This window comes from Gavialis gangeticus, unplaced genomic scaffold (assembly GCF_001723915.1).
Source record: "Gavialis gangeticus isolate Ggan-Ray unplaced genomic scaffold, GavGan_comp1, whole genome shotgun sequence".
Taxonomy (NCBI): domain Eukaryota; kingdom Metazoa; phylum Chordata; order Crocodylia; family Gavialidae; genus Gavialis; species Gavialis gangeticus.
In genome coordinates this window covers 99383736-99399913 of record NW_017729022.1, presented here as the reverse complement: position 1 = coordinate 99399913, position 16178 = coordinate 99383736, and the positions used below count along the sequence as shown (strand labels likewise).

The window sequence follows — 16178 nt, the reverse complement described above, 5'->3', positions numbered from 1 at the left end:
CGTCCCCTCCCTGCCCCCAGCTGGGAGCTCCAGCTGGGGCTTCTGGCCTGGGGCCACATGGCTGTCCCACGCTGGAACTGCAGGTAAGGGCGGGGGGTGGGGAGGGCAGGGAAGGAGTCTGGCGATATGTGGCCTGGGAAAAAGCTGAGCGCGGGGAAGGAGCCCCTCCCCTGTCCTGCGGCCGGTGCTGCAGCTGCTTGCAGCCTGTGCCTGCTCCAGACAGCCCCTCATTCTTGCAAGTGGCTGCAGCAGGGAGCGCCGGCCGTGGGACGGGCTGCTTCCCTCCCATCCCCCGTGCTCAACTTTTCCCCGGGCTCCTTCCCGGCATGGAGGAAAGCAGCCCTTCCCTGCCCCATGGCTGGCCCTCCCTGCTGCAGATGCTTCCAGCCCGTGCAGTGGGCTGCAAGTGGCTGTAGCACGGGGCACTGGCCATGGAACAGGGAAGGGGCCACTATTCCACCCCCCCTGTACTCAGCACCATCTTTTAACCGGACCCCACAGCCAGCCTGGGCCCCATGCTGGCTCCGGGCTTGCCCGTTGGGTCTGCGTGTGGCGACAGGAGCTGCGGCCCCTCTGGTTGCCACTCTGGGCAGGCAGCAGAAGCCAACACTGTTTGGAGCGGCAAGCGTGGGGTGCTGCAGCTGCTGTCGCTGTGTGCAGCCCCGACAGGTGAACCTGGAGCCAGTGCGGGGCCCAGGCTGGTAGTAAAGTCAGGTTACAAGCTGGTGCTGAGCATGGGGGGGGGAGAAGCAGCCCCTCACCCGCCCTGTGCCCAGTGCCCTGCACTGCAGCCACTTGCAGCCCATGTGGGGCTGCCTGTGCCTGCTCCAGATGGCCCTGCATGGGCTGCGAGCGGCTGCAGCAGGGAGCATCAGCCATGGGTTGGGTGAGGGGCCAATTTTCCCTGCGCTCAGCACCAGCTTCTTTCCTGCCGGTGAGCAGGGGTCAGGTCTGTGTGCTGCTCCCTACCTGTACTGCAGGGCTAGGGGGCACTGGGAGTGAGTGGGTAGGGAGCCAGTGGGAGCACAGGGCCCACACTGGTCTAGAGCAGGGCAGCAGAAGTACAGGGTCCTGGCTGGCAGGGGCTCTGGGGAGCCGGGCCAGTTCCCCCCTCTCCCTGCTAGTGCAGCCCAACCCAGCTCCACAGACCCCTGCCAGCCTGTGTCCTGCTTTGGACCCACTGGTGCTGGCCCTGGGACATTGGTCCCAAGATGGTGATCAGGGGTGGGGCACCTGTCAAGGGGCAGGGCTACCCATGCGGCCCTTGACAGCCTACCAAAACTGGGTAAGCGGCCCTCCACCCAAAATAATTGCCCACCCTGATCTATCTGGTTTCCCCTACCAATGGCCCTTCCACCTTCCCAGACTGTCCTTGTTTTCAGAATGGGAGGGGGGAAAGGGAGCAGAGGGAACTTGTCTAGGGTTTCCTCAGCCAGAGCTGGAGGATGGAGTGGGTAAATTGGAGTCTCCCCACCCCCCAGCCTCCAACAGGGGCTAAAATAAATCCCAGACTGAACTCCCTCTGCTCCCTTTTCCTCTTCCCATTTTGAAAATAGCGACAGGCTGGGAGGCAATGCAGGCAGAAATTATGGAAGATGCTCTGTTCTGAAACATCTTTATCTGACCCCTCGTGGTCAGATCAGGCAAACATTGTCACTTCTGTCTGTGCCCATAATCCTTTCCCTTTCCTGGTAGGGGGACCCTTTCTTAACTACCTTATAACAACACTCTGCCCTGTTGTGTCCATCTATAAAGTGTTCTTTACAAGAGTTAGACGAGCTTGCCTTAGCACCTCCCCACCCCGTAGCTGTCCCTCCGAACACTGCCCCTGTACAAGCCCCCCACACCTTCCCCCCAGCCACTTCCACTTGTCCTACACAGCTAAGCCCATCCCACTCCTGCCTGCAGCTCATGGTGCCTCTCTTTAAGTTAAAAAAAAAAAAAAAAAAAAAAAAAAAAAAAAGTATGTTTGGCCAGAAGACGTATAGTGGAGCCCCCCCCTCGATTTTCTGCTAGCCCACCTCAGCCCCCACACTGGGAAGACGTTGGTGCTGTCCTTTGCAAAAGGTCTTTGTGTTCTGAAGATCTGTATATCCCAGGTCAGTCCAACAAAGATCACTGATGCTGTCAGTTACCCTCCTTTAAATACTTTTTGGTTACGCTGCCAGAGTTCCCAGAGGACAAGGACCAAGAGTTGCTGCTGAAGTGGAAAGTAGAGAGAATGTTGGCTTGGAGTGGAATCCAGGAGAGCTGGATGCTCTTTTCTGTGGACTTCTCTCTGTGATCTTGTCTTTTCTCTGTGATCTCTGTGCTAGCTTCTTTGTCCTTGCTCCCCACCTATAAAATAGGGTGATAATACTTCCCTCCCTCACAAGGGGCCTAGATTCTTGAGTATTCTTGAGTATATGTCAAGAGCTCAGCTGCTGCCTTGGTGGTTATCAAGGAGTTTGTCTACACGTGTGTAAATCTGCTGTCACGTTCACCCCTGCAGCATCTCTGGAGTGACTGTATATGATCGTAAATGAAAGCAGTATTTTCCTCTTTCTTTCTTTCTAAATACTATTAAGATCCCCCCCCCTTGTTTAGAGGTGATTGAGACTGAAGTGTGGGGGGATTGCCATGTGCATTTTCCTTAAGCCTGGGTTTCTTGTAAAGTGTTCCTGCTTTACAAGTGTTGTGCTTATTCCATGAGAACATTCTGAAAGGTGTTTTCCTGGCAAGAATTATGAAATGAGTCAAACAATCCTTCCTTCCCACCACACCTTTTTCAGTTTTCACCATAAAAAAATGTATATGATAAAAGAAACCCCATGCTGTTGCATTAGAATGTTTCCTTCAAGGATGCTGTATTCAAGTTCAAACTTACTGTGTTCTCCAACAGCTCCATAAGTGACCTAATGAGTTCTTCATCTTAAACCTCTAAGTCACTTCCAGTGTTCCTTTTCTACTCAATTCTTTTTCTTCCTTTCCTTTTGTTTGTCTTATGTCCTTCACAACTCTGTGATATTAAGAATTTAGGCTGTTTGTGGCTTACTGGGTCTTTTTTTTTGTAATTTACACCTATGGAGGCTGCTGCTGGCCTCTGCTGACTGAACAGGTCACAGAGATCTTGCTTCCTCCAGTGTCAGGGCTCACTATGCTTACTTCCCACTGGCCTACCTCTTTTTAAATTTCTTTTTCTGAATAAGCTCCACCTCTCCCATCTAACAAAAGCTGTTGGATGCAGAGAAAAGTTTGGCATTGTTCAGTCTTGCAACATTTTTACCTTCCCTTACTAAAGTCACTCGCACTAGGGAGAGGAATGATTCATTTTCTTCTTCATCTGTCTAAATATATAAGGCAGCATGCCTTTTGTTGATAGGAGGGAATGACCCAGCTCAGTCCAGCAAACTCTTTTTGCTTTGTGGTGGGGGAAAAGAGTAGGCAGCTAAACTGAAAATGCTGTTTCAGGAAAGGTACAGATCAGATTAAGATGTGGAGTGTGAAGGAACAGAGGGTGCTCCAGTGTGCAATAATTACAGCATGTCAGAGCAAATTAATTACCATGCTCCAGAAGAGTCCAGTGTCACATGTATCAGCATCCGTGCACTGAAAAGTGTCAGGTAGGGTGCTTTAAATAAGGTTCATTTGAGGAGCTTTAGTTAAAGCACCCCCACTGTCATTTTTCAGTGTGGGGACACTGATACCCATGATGCTCCAGGCACTTTAATTAGAGTGGCTATTGAGCCCCGCTAATTAAAGTGCCCCCCTCCACTCCCGGAGCATGTGTATAAATGCCCATAAATGCTAAACTCAGTACAATTTGACCACAAGGTAGTTACCTTGATTTTATATATTTTGTATGAAGATCCATATTTTGGAAATAGGGTTAATTATATAGATAACTGTCAATTGAAATGTTAAATGTTATATGGTCTCAAGTAAACAAAAGCTAAGGGTAGTTGTTTTGTTTTGTTCTGTTTTTTGCTCATCTCTTCAGGTTTGCAATACAACTACAGATCGGAAACATGCAGACACATTTCTGGAGAAGTACGTCACTGAGCCAGTAATGAACATTGTGAGTGGCTTCTTCAATTCTCCATTTTCAGATAACAGCACCAGCCTCCAGGTAAGAATGAGACTCTTAAAAATACGTAATTCAGACCATTCCTGAGTCTCCTGCCTGCTAAAATGTTATTTCTCCCTTTACTTTTTGTTCCCTTTCTTGTATCTCACATTAACAGTGTAACTCTCTCTAAATTTGCCATTCACAAATTTAGGATCTTAATCCAATGAAAGGGCTTGTACAGATTTGTACAGAGCTTTTTCACTTGACTTTTGCATCTTCAGTGAGACTTTGCATGAGTGATCCTTTGGTGGGATCAAAGCCTTCATTTTATCCTTTTAACACAGAAACATTAGTGCCTAAGACGGAAAGGTCTCCTGAGAGCTCCTGAGTCTTTCTGAATTAGTCTGGAAAGTACCATCCTTGCTTGCCTTCTGTCCTAACACCACACTGCACATTGGACATTGGTGAGAATTTTACTTGCGTAAGGACTGCGTGATTTGATATTACCAAACCAGTTTCTTTTTTGTTTTTTCTTTTTTGCTTGTCCTGATGAGTGATAAGGGTTTAACTGAATTATAATTAAAGCACACAGGGCCTGAAAACCATGCATGTAGTTTATGGTCTGTCAAACCCTAGGGCAGTTGTGAAGAGACTTTAAAGTGTAACATTCATTGTTTACCTTTGTTTTCAGACACATCAGCCAGTTTTTATTCAACTGCTGCAGTCTGCTTTCAGAATTTACAACTGTACGTGGCCAAACCCAGCACAGAAAGCCTCCGTGGAGTCATGTATTAAAACTTTGGCTGAAGTGGGTAGGTGCCAAGTTTTGTTTAATTGTTCTATGCTGAGGTTTAAAGTAAAAGGATGCCTATACACGAGTGCGGAGACTGCTTCTACGTGTTGGAATTCCAGCATGTTGGAGAAGACTTGATTAATCAAGTCAGCTGAAATGTGGCAGTTGCTGTGCTCCAGCAGCCTCCTGCGTCTTGTGTATTAGCCTCTCTGCACTTAAAAATGGCAGTGGAGGCTACAGCTCTTCAAACAAGCTTTAGTTCAAGTGATCCCATCACCATTTTTAAGCACAGGGACACTGATACATGAGACATGGCAGCACCTTAATTAGAGCTGCTCTCAGAACCACTGTAATTAAAACACCACCTCCCTAGCCCCTGGAGCATGTGTAAAAGTGCCCAAAGCTACTTGGGGTTGAAGAATTGTTTTTCTGGATGTCACATCATGAGAAAATTTTGCCATAATTTTAACATAGTTTAATCTTAAAACTCCTGTCGCTTGATGATAGTTGTTTTCCTCATTTATACCCTTTTCAAGCCAATCTCATTAAACATGGTGACTGTTTAGGAGAGTGAGGCTCTTCAGAGCTGTTAAGTGAAGGTAGAATTTGACCCTTAGCAGAGAGCAATGTTTTCTATAATAGTGGAACTTGGATTCTATGCAGGGTCCTTACCTCCTGGTCTCCCTCCCTCCCCCCTCACTCCCATCACCCAAAACGATATGTGAGGTGTCTTTATTTCTAAGGGTGCTGCTTCTCTGATCAGCTGCATGGGTTCATAGCAGTGCTCCAGCTGAGTGAAGGAATGGTGCCCTTTGAAGTAAAAATTACATCATCAATCGGCTCAGGGGACTTTTCTGAATTTGACAACCCATGGCAAACTAAGCAGGTTGTAAACCATCCCTGTATGAAAAATCTAGGTTCCCCTGTATGAAAGTATGACGTAACCTTACATAGAAATTATCTCAAACTGTGTGAAACCATAGAAACGTCTTACCGTTTTTTGAAGTAAATTTTGTCATGTGAGACAACCTGTAGGCGAAGGGCTGGTACACAGTTGTTGCACCCTGGCTCCCCAGTTCACCCAAGAGAGGAATTGTGGATTGGGGTGCCAGAATTTCTGCCTACCTTTTTCATTACTTCTGGGAAATATTTATTTATTTTTAGCCCGAGTCCTGGGCTGGCTCAGTGGTTCTGGTTAGTGAGTATCAGATTGAGTACCACATGGACTTACTCATAGTACTTCCCTGCTGACTCTTCACTATTCTGCTTTAGACAAAGACTGGATGAGTGCCTTTGCTTGCTTTTTTATTCTCACACATAAGGGTGAATTCTTTCCATTCTGCCAGGGCACAGAATGCCCATTACAATCTTGCCCCTACACTGATTATGTATCTTACTGGTAGTGAGCTGGAATTCATTAAAGCAGACCATGCCACTCTGATTTGCTTTGAAGCCAGTGGGACAGCTCTGTATGAGTAAGTGCTCAGGAGTGAGAAGTATAAGCATTCTATCTGTCTGGCCCTCACTGAATTCTATAATCTCTAATGAGTAAATACTTCAGAAAATATGAGAATTTATCAAAGGAATTAATAATGTTCACATCAAAGCAGACTTTAAACAACTCTTTGGCATGATTGAATCCTAAAAAACACCATACTGTCATATAGCTAATACCAGCAAAAGTTCATTCCAAAGTTTAAATGTCTGCAAAATCACAATTTTAGAGGCTTCTGCTTTGACATAGGAAAGATAATTCAATATAGATATGCTTCTAAAAGTGAGTCACTTTGATGGAAAATGTCCTAATTGTGAAGTAAAATACTACTTAGCAGGTGTGTCTACACATGCATTTGATCTGGACTCAATTTACTTGGGTGTAAATTTAGGCAGGTTAAATGCTCCTGGGCAGGTGTCTACACATGTAGGGACTAGGGAGCTGCTCTTAGCACCAAACTTCCTGTAGCCCTGCAATGGGCTTCTGCTGCCACCAGGGAAGCTCTAGGCTCCGGCTGCAGCTGCCAGCCGTCAGCAGTCCTCTTCAAAAGCCAGCTCTGCTCGCTGTTGTCTGGCCAGCTGCTTCCCTGCCCAGGAGCAGCTTGCTCAGTGCAGGGGCAGCATGTGGCAGCTCTCTCCTTGCCCACTTTGCCTCCCTGCACCATGGCTGCTTCAGCCTGTGCCCCTGGTAGTGATGATTAGTGCCCTGGACTTCTGCTGGCTGCTATGTTGGTCTTGCTGGCCCACTGCACTGCCCACCATACCAACCACTGCCTGGCCCACGGCCATCTAGGCCCTCCTGGCTCCCCTGCATGCAGCGATTGTTTGCCTGGCTGCAGCGCACTGACCCAGGGTCACCACTGCTGTGCTCGTGTCCGATGAGGAGTTTCTGAACGCCATCACTGGGGCCATCATTGCCCTTCTGGGCCTCCAGCCTCACTGTCTCTGGGCTCACTGGACCAGCCAGGGCTGGTGGCGGCACATCATCTAGCATGCCTGGGATGATGAGCAGCGGTTGGAGGCCTTCTGCATGACCTAGGCCACCTTCTGGGACCTTGTGGGGCAGCTCTGCATGACCTAGGCCACCTTCTGGGACCTTGTGGGGCAGCTCTGGCCTGACACCACCATGCAGCTGCCCCTCCCTGCAGACACCCTCCTGTTCCTTGCCTTGCTCAAGCTGGCCACGCCTGCCAGCCTGCGGTATGTTGGCCACCTGTTTGGTGTGGGCAAGGCCACTACTGGGGAGGCCTTCCTGGAGCTGTGTGGTGCCTTCCAGGACATGCTGGGGGACGCTCTGCTCTGCATGCACAACCCCCAGGCAGTGGTGGTGGGGTTCCATGCCCTGGGGTTCCCCCAGTGCATCGGGACGCTTGATGGGACCCACATCCCCATCACCTGCCTGCCGCATGGAGACTTGCTTCTGGGTAGTGTCTACATGTTTGTTACTGTGCAGTAACTAATCCCTAGTGTTCCACGTTCTTGGTTTTTACTGATTTTTTTTTTTCACTGAAATTCCCTGATATTTTTTTTTAAGTCATTCAGTTTTTACTGATTTACACCCATTTTTCAGTTCAAATCTCAATGGCCCATTCCCAACTCATGCTGGTTAATAGGGATTTGAACTGAAAAACGGGTGTTGCCAGTAAGCTAAAAGTGCCGCTGTGCCAGTTACCTGAGACACAGGTTTCCAACTGGATGCAGGGGGGCCATGCCCCTCCCTCCGTCCCTTTCCTAGTCCCAGCCTTACTCCCTCCCTCCCTCACCACTGATTTTTCCCTGATTTTAAGCTGGTTTTTTTCCTTTTCTTCTTTTTATCCTGATTTTATCCTGGTTTTTATGTTTCGAAAATAAACACTGAAACGTTCCCAGATTTAAAAAAAAACAAAAAACAAGAATTAGGAACACTACTAAACCCATGTAAATTTGCTACCTACATTTGCATGTGTAGACACGCATGCTTACTGTGCAGTAAACTAGGCTACTGCATATTTAGGCATCTTGTGTGGACACTTGCAACATGAAAAAGAATGGGGTGAAGGCAGAATCGGGATGTTAGATGCTTGATAGAAGATCTAGTTGCTATAACTTTAAAGAAAGTTGCAATAAATAAGAGTAAAACAATATGTGATGGTCTCTTGGCCATTGCTACGTTTATGGCATTGCTACAATTGACTGTATATTTAGATTTTGGACTTGTTTTACAGTGGTATCATTTAACATATTAGCCAAAATACCTCATTAACATTTTGTGTGAATTAGTCTACCTGTTACCCTAAACTTAACAACATTCAGTCATTTTATTTGTTGTGCAAATGATTTAATTATGGCTCCATCTGGCAGAAGCATTATAAAAGTTTAAGATGTTCTACATTCCTTTCCTTACTGATTTTACAGTTTCAAATAAAAGCCACAATCTTACAATTCTTTATCTATGAGTAATGCCATACTTCTTTTTACCTTTTGCATTCTTGGAATAAGACAATTAGTGTTAGGAACTTATTTCCTTTACAAGGAAAGGAATAGGTGCATGGAATATTTTTTGAGTCCTTAAGCACTCTGTGGCTACTACTGGACACATGTGGGTTGTTACGTAATAGAATGCTAGATCTCTAGCCCACAGAGATCAGTGTGCTATTTGGTATGTACACATACATCCTTATTCGTACACAGAAGTGATTGCAGAGTCACCTCAAGATACTGGAATTAGCTTTAAATTAGATAGCTTGTAGAAAAATGGCCATGGCAGCATGGAGCTCTGTACAGGTTAATTCACTTGGCTTCTTGGCAGAATACACAGATGCATAGAAGCCAGAGTGTCTTTTTGTTACCAGTGCCCTGCTATCTGATGGCAAGGTTATATGCTGCAAGAAATAGATTTGATGTAGACCATGAGTTTTCTTCATAGGCAGCTTCATTCCATGTCTCATGGATTTCTTGTATTCTGTCATTCTATTTTTCTTCCTTCTTTTTTTCATATTTTTGTATGTACTGGAGATGATTAAAATAGATTTCATAGATTTCATAGACATTAGCGCTGGAAGGGACCTTGTGAGATCATCGGGTCTAGCCCCCTGCCCAAAGGGCAGGAAGTGAGCTGGGGTCAGATCACCCCAGCAAGATAATCATCCAAACGCTTCTTGAATGTGTCTGGAGTAGGTGCTGGCACCACTTCTGTGGGGAGTCTATGTCAGACTCTGGAGACAAGGACAGTAAAGAAGCTTTTCCTTATGTCCAGTCTAAAATGGTTTTCCAGCAGTTTGTGAGCATTGGACCTTGTCTTCCCTTGGGGTGCCCTGGTGAATAGATGTTCTCCCAGATCCTGATGCACACCCTTGATATACTTATAGGCTGCTACCAAGTCCCCCCTGAGCCTACGCTTTTCCAAGCTGAAGAGTCCCATGCCTCTGTCTTTCCTCATAAAACCTACTCTCTTGACCTCTGATCATGTGCATGGCTCTCCTTTGGACTCTCTCAAGCTTCTCCACCTCCTTCCTAAAGTGTGGAGCCCGGAACTGGATGCAGTACTCCAGCTGCAGTCTCACCAAGGTCGAGTAAAGTGGGAGGATGACATCTTGGGTCTTGCTTGAGATGCATTGGTACAGGCAAGCCAGGGTTTTATTTGCTTTGCCGGCTGCAATATTGCATTGGTGGCTCATATTCGTCTTGTGTTCAGTCGTGACCCCCAAATCTCTTTCGGTTGTAGTGCTAGTGAGTGTAGCACTGCCAAGCCTATAGGTATGATGAGGGTTCTTTTTCCTGAGGTGGAGCACTTTGCATTTCTCTATATTGAAAGTCATCAGGTTTTGATCTGCCCACTTTGTGAGCCTGTCTAAATTGGCCTGAATCCCCAGCCTATTCTCTACTATGACCATACTTCCCCATAATTTGGTGTCATCTGCAAACTTAGCCAGTCTGCTTCTGACACCCAAATCCAGGTCATTTATGAATATGTTAAAGAGTACTGGTCTGAGTACTGAACCCTGAGAGACTCATCTGGTCACCATGTGCGGTTTCATCCACTAATATTCTCTGAGTCCGACCACGGAGCCAGTTCCCCAGCCATTGGACCGTAAAGTTGTCGAGGCTGCAGTTCCCCAATTTTGTCAGAGGGACATCATGGGAACCCAGAGACCAAAGCAAGGCTTTTTTGAAATCCAAGTAAATGACACCAGCTATTCCTCTCCTGTCCAGGTGATGTGTCACCTGGTCATAAAATGAGATGAGGTTGGTCAGGCATGACCTACTGTGACCGACTCACTTTGAATACCCGTTCATGTGCTGCCTTAGCGCGTGCACCTGGTGGTGGGCATGGTAAGGGTTCATGTGGCCACTGGGCTCATGGGACCTTGATCACTCCGGCGAAAGCCCCTAAACTCATCTGCCATGACTTTGAATGTATTTCTAGTGCAGGGGTCTTCTTTTGCAGGTCCCTCGGGGTCGGTCACTCCTCCCAGCAGATATTCGTGGGGCTCCACCTCCCCTACACCCCTTCCTTATGCCAGCCTCTGGCAAGTCACCTGATTTTAATGCAGCCATCCCTCTGGTTTAGATGACCTTTGATCCTCATGGCCTCTTCGGGATTGGTTATTAACTTTGTTTCTTTGATAGGCTACAGGCCTACTGGATACGCCCATCTTGTCTATCTTCCCTGCTGTTGACAGCTACTTGCTGAGCCTTGTAAACACCCTGGTGGTGCGGTGTCGGCCAGATCCCCCTCGAGGCAGACCAAGCCACTGAACACCCAAAGAAAAAAGACCACAACAGCAACAGAAAAGACTATATACAGACCAGGGGCAACTAAAGAGAAAAAAGAACTTAAAAGGATAAGAGGGTGGATAGAAGAGAAGAAATCAGGATATGCTGTTCCTTCCCTCTTTCAGCCATAGAACCTAAGCCAGGTGGCGTCCCCCGGCGCTGCTCCACTCCACACTTTTGTCGTGGCATCTTCTGCCCTTCCCCGGGTCAGCCTCCCTCCATGTCTTCATACTTGTGAGAATCCGGAGTAGGAAGCCTCCGCCGTCTCCGGGTTTGCTACAGTTCCTTCAGGAGCGAGGTCACCCCCTGGATGCCGGTGCTCCTCGTGACCGGCGCGGGGTTTATTCCCTGCTACTCGGGGTGCTTCTCCCCAAGCATAATCCTCCCCTTCGCACCGGGGCTGCTTGCCACCAATGCAGAGAGCCTCTGCAGCTGCTCTCTGATCTGGATCCTTTTCTTTCATGCCGGCACTGCTTGTCGCCGGCGTGGAGAGCCTACTCAGCCTCCACTGCCTCTCCCGCTTTCCCTGTTTCTCTTTCGGCGCTCCCTTTTATCTTTGCCGGCTGGTGATTTCTCCTGACGTCACCTGCCGGCTCCAGCTGTATATAGGTGTGGCTCGTGAACCGCACGGGCTCTGCTCTTTGTTCCTTTGGTGTCTGGCGTCCTGTGGCTGGGAAGTGGTTTCTTTTTTTTGGGGGGGGGGGGGCAGGGTTTCATGGGGTGTGTAGCCCCCGTCCCAGGGTCCCCTGAGAGTAGAGTCTCTAGCTCCCCTGTGGTTGTGCCCCTGGGACACCTACCCATAACAAAGCCATGTTGGCTGTCTCTCAGGATGACATCTTCTGTTAGCCTGCTGTTGATGGATTCTTTAATAATTTTTTCCATGATCTTTCAAGGGATTGAGGTCAAGCTGATTGGCTTGTAGTTCCCTGGATCTTCCTTTCTTGAAGATAGGTACCACATTGGCCCTCTTCCAATCTTTAGGAACTTCTCCTGAGTGCCATGAGTTCTCAAATATCCTTGTCATTGGACGCGCTAGCCAGCTCTTTTAGCACTCTTGGGTGCATTCATCAGGGCTTGCTAAATAACCTGTTAGATCTTGCTATTTTAAACCATAAGTCCAGTGAGGCATAGGACCAGATTTTCACTGAGGAGGACATTTCAAAGACATTTCCTCTTGCTTGAGCTTCTAACACATGTGTAGACCATAACAAACTCCTTTCAGTTCCCTGAAGTGCAATGGCTACTCAGGGCTAGTTCTGCCAATGGCTGCTACTTCCTTGTCCATGGTAGAGCTGGGCTGCCCCGAAGGTCCTCATTCTGCAATCTTCTGACAGGCTTTCTGAATAGAATCCTATGGGCAGGACTGTATCACTTGTGCATCAACCTCCATTTAAGTCCATCCCTTAAAAGCACAATCTGACACATGGTGCACCGTTTTCTTGACAAGCAAGGAAATATGTATTTGGAATATAAAAAAGGCATTTAACATTATCATCAACAATAATAGTAATACTAATTGACATTGATATTATGGAATTATACTAATTTAGCAAATTACATCTATTTTTATCTGGCACTTTATGCTGTAATTGCAAAAAATGAAATTGAGAAGGAAGAACTTTCAGCTAAGTGAATAACTCAGAGCAAAGTGGGGAAGAAAATGAGTTTTTCAGCAATGTCCCTGTACATAAATTTAGCTGGAGAGCTGAGATTTACACCTGCTGTGATGTTTAGTATTTGTAGATATGGTACTAAATCCTGCTTGACTTCCCTACATGACTAGTCCCACTTTGCCCTAAACGATGCCTGTGCAGCCTAGATGGAAGCTGTACATTTGTATGAGATTAGCTAAAACCATAATTTGGCCCCCTGGGCTCCAGGGGAAGTAGCTTTATGGGTAAGTGAAACAGAATGAGATGAATTCTGCCCTGGCCTAATTTTGGCACAATTTCATCAAACAATGGACCAAATCCCACTTATTTTATTAATCCAAGGAGCTCTGCTGACTTGAAGTACTCATGTGAATGAACATTCCTTATGGCGGCAAAGGTAGGTCCATTGGGGTTGCAGAGAACATAAGTCATTGCATTTAGCTTAAATCCATCTAGATTTACAAGTGCTCAGCACCTGGAATGGAACCTGAATATTCCAGCATTTAGGTTCTTAAATAAAGACTAGATTTTGAATAGTGCTTAGCTCACCAAAGCTGCTTCTGTCATGCTTATTTGTGTTGCCCCACTAGGCATTTGCATTCTTTGCAAAAACTGCCCTCAGTTATGAGTGCTGAGCCCTTTTGAAAAGCTGGCGCCTAGTAACTATGCACTGTTCTGCTTTACCTATCTCCTATTCCATCAGCATAAAATTGTGCCCAGTGTCCATATGAGGAAATAGGAAGATGAAGGTTCTTTCATTGTTACAAATAGGATAGCTCTTTTCTCTATACCTTTCTTAATAGCAGCATACAAGGACTAGAATTGGATTTAAGATATGTATCTGTAAGCACTCTCCATTCTGATTTTTTTTCTTGGGAGTTTGACAGCTTTAATGTTAGGACCTTCATGTTTCACAGCAGGATTTTAAAAAACTCTAGACAGATTTTGCCTGTATCAGACAGAGGTGTATTGGACAGATTTACAGCAGGAACCAAAGATTTTTGATGGAAAATAAATGCAGCATAGAGTTGTAAAAACAAACATGATTTTTTGTGGTAGCCTTGGATTTAGAAATGAATCTCAGCAGGCAGAAAGATCATGCACAGATTTCCCCAGATATCAAAGATCCATGTAATAATACACTTGAAGAGACCTGTTTCAGAGTAAGTTTAAGAAAAGTACATTCTGCTCAATGCTTAATAGGTATGTCACTGGCAGTATTGCTTCAAGAGCTTAAGATCATTACATGTGTCTTCTAATGGGCACTGCAAGAATGTACATTATCTTCCAGGTCAACAAAAGGATAGGTTGCAAAAGCTAATTTCTTATAGTCCTGATACTTCAACTCCACTTGACTACAAGGGAAAAACTTCATAAGTTTTCAAGCTTCACTGAGTTCTTTGTCTCCAGGCAGAGTTGCCTGCTTCCAGTTCTTTCAGAAGTGTTGTGGCTTGCCTCCTTTAGCAGACCCTCCCAGGCTCCATGGGACTAGGAACACAAAGGTAGCAAAAGGTTTCCATTTTTTCTTTCACAGTAAAAGACTAGCTACATTGATATTACTAAAAAGTATTATAAATATTATAAAATAATGAATATAAAATAACCTGTGTGTTGTGTTCACATGGACTTTTGAGACGGGTTCTACAGCATTATATCCCATTATATGCATGATTATATTCCGGATTGGCGTATAATAATGAGGGAAGTCTGGTTTGTTTTTTTTCTTATACTATTACATATTATTCAATGTTTAGCTAATATTTAATATTAATTTAATGTATAGCATACTAGATTAGTGCAAACATTAATTATTCAAGTAGTTGCCCCCCACCCATGCCAAACAAGTTATAAACTAAATGTTTTTAAAAAATCCTCTGATCTCAAAAATCAGGAAAAAAGGAAAAAAGGAACCATTGAATTAATTTCAGGTATATTACTTCCTAATATATTTTATGTATTATGTTTCATACATAATAGAGTTGGGGGAGAGCTTATCATGAACTTTTGTGTTTTAAATAAGCTAATGAAATTTTGTCTTTCCATATATTGCAAGAGGTTACCCATCCTCACAACAGAGGTTTTGTCAGTAGTTATTTTGTCATCATTCCCAAAAATACTTATGTAAAGAAAGGCATGCACGGGTTATACAGCCCAATCCAATGTCAGTAGCAAAACCTGCTTTGAATTCAATGGGATCAGATCAGGCTGTTAATCTCAAAGTTTTAAAAAATATTCCAGGGTTCCTTTCAAACAGCTGACATAGCTGCGTAGTTAAGCAATGAATGTTAATGCTTCTTACCTCCAGCACAATTTCCTTGCCATTACAAGATCAAAGAACCTCAATCTAGTGAGTTACATGCTAGCTAAATCTAAAGATATTATTCCCACCATCTATATAGTATCTATTAGCTTTTTCCATTTGATTTTTTTTAATTACCCACCGACACACAAAAGAATCCATTACATTAACACTACAGGCTCTTTATATGAGAGTTTTACATTGCATAGAAGGTCTCAGCTCATGTCCTACAAAAATCCTGGTTAAAATTGTATTATAAAGATGGCATATCTGTGCCATAATCTGTCATAGAGCCATAGAGAAGTAGGGTTGGAAGGGACCTCCAGAGTTCATCTAGTCCAGGGGTGGGCAAAATTCGGCCCACAGGCCAGATTCAGCCTGCAAGGCCATTCTATCCAGCCTGTGGGGCCCCTAAAAAATTTAGAAAATTAATATCTATCTGCCCTTGGTTCCTGTCATTTTTGACAGGTCAGTAGGACCCAGGGGAAGCCTGGTGGGTTCCTACAGCAGCAGGGCCTGCCCGGCCCTGCCCCCTCAGCTGGAAACCCCACTGGGCTTCTAGCCTGGGACCACATGGCTGCTCCACACCAGAACCGCATGGAAGGGGGGAGGGGGCGGGCCCGCCCGGTGCCCTGCGCCCTGCGCTGCAGTCACTCACAGCCTGCGAGGGGCTGCCTGTGCCTGCTCCAGACAGCCTTGTGTGGGCTGTGAGCAACTGCAGCAAGGAGCACGAGCTACAGAGCAGGCAAGCGGCCGCTTTTCCCCCCACCACACTCAGCTTTTCCCCAGGCTCCTTCCCTGCTCCTTCCCGAGGCGGAGGATAGCGGCCCCTTGCCTGCCCTGTGGCTGGCGCTCCCTGCTGCAGCTGCTCACAGCCCATGCTGTTTGGAGCAGTCACAGGCAGCCCCAGGCGGGCTGTGAGTGGCTGCAGTGTGGGGCACCAGGCACAGGGCGGGCAAGGGGCCGCTTTTTCCCCCGTGCTCAGCACGTTTCTTCCCTGCCGGCGAGCAGTGGGTTGGGGCTGTGTGCTGCCCCCTGCCTGTACTGCGGGGCTGGGAGGCACTGGGAGTGAGCAGGTGCAGGAGCCAGCGGGAGCATGGGGCCCACACTGGTGTCCAGGGGCCAGTGCCAGCAGAT

At 46.4% G+C, this 16178-nt stretch overlaps 1 protein-coding gene across 4 annotated transcripts in view; it reads left to right on the top strand.

The window, feature by feature from the left end:
- ITPR2 (inositol 1,4,5-trisphosphate receptor type 2) overlaps positions 1-16178 on the top strand; it is a 533709-nt gene that overhangs the window by 269052 nt on the left and 248479 nt on the right. For all 4 annotated transcript variants that reach the window (XM_019515702.1, XM_019515703.1, XM_019515701.1 and 1 more), the window contains 2 exons: positions 3980-4108; positions 4740-4860. In XM_019515702.1, coding sequence (XP_019371247.1) covers positions 3980-4108; positions 4740-4860 — 250 coding nt within the window. The remainder of the gene's footprint in view (positions 1-3979; positions 4109-4739; positions 4861-16178) is intronic.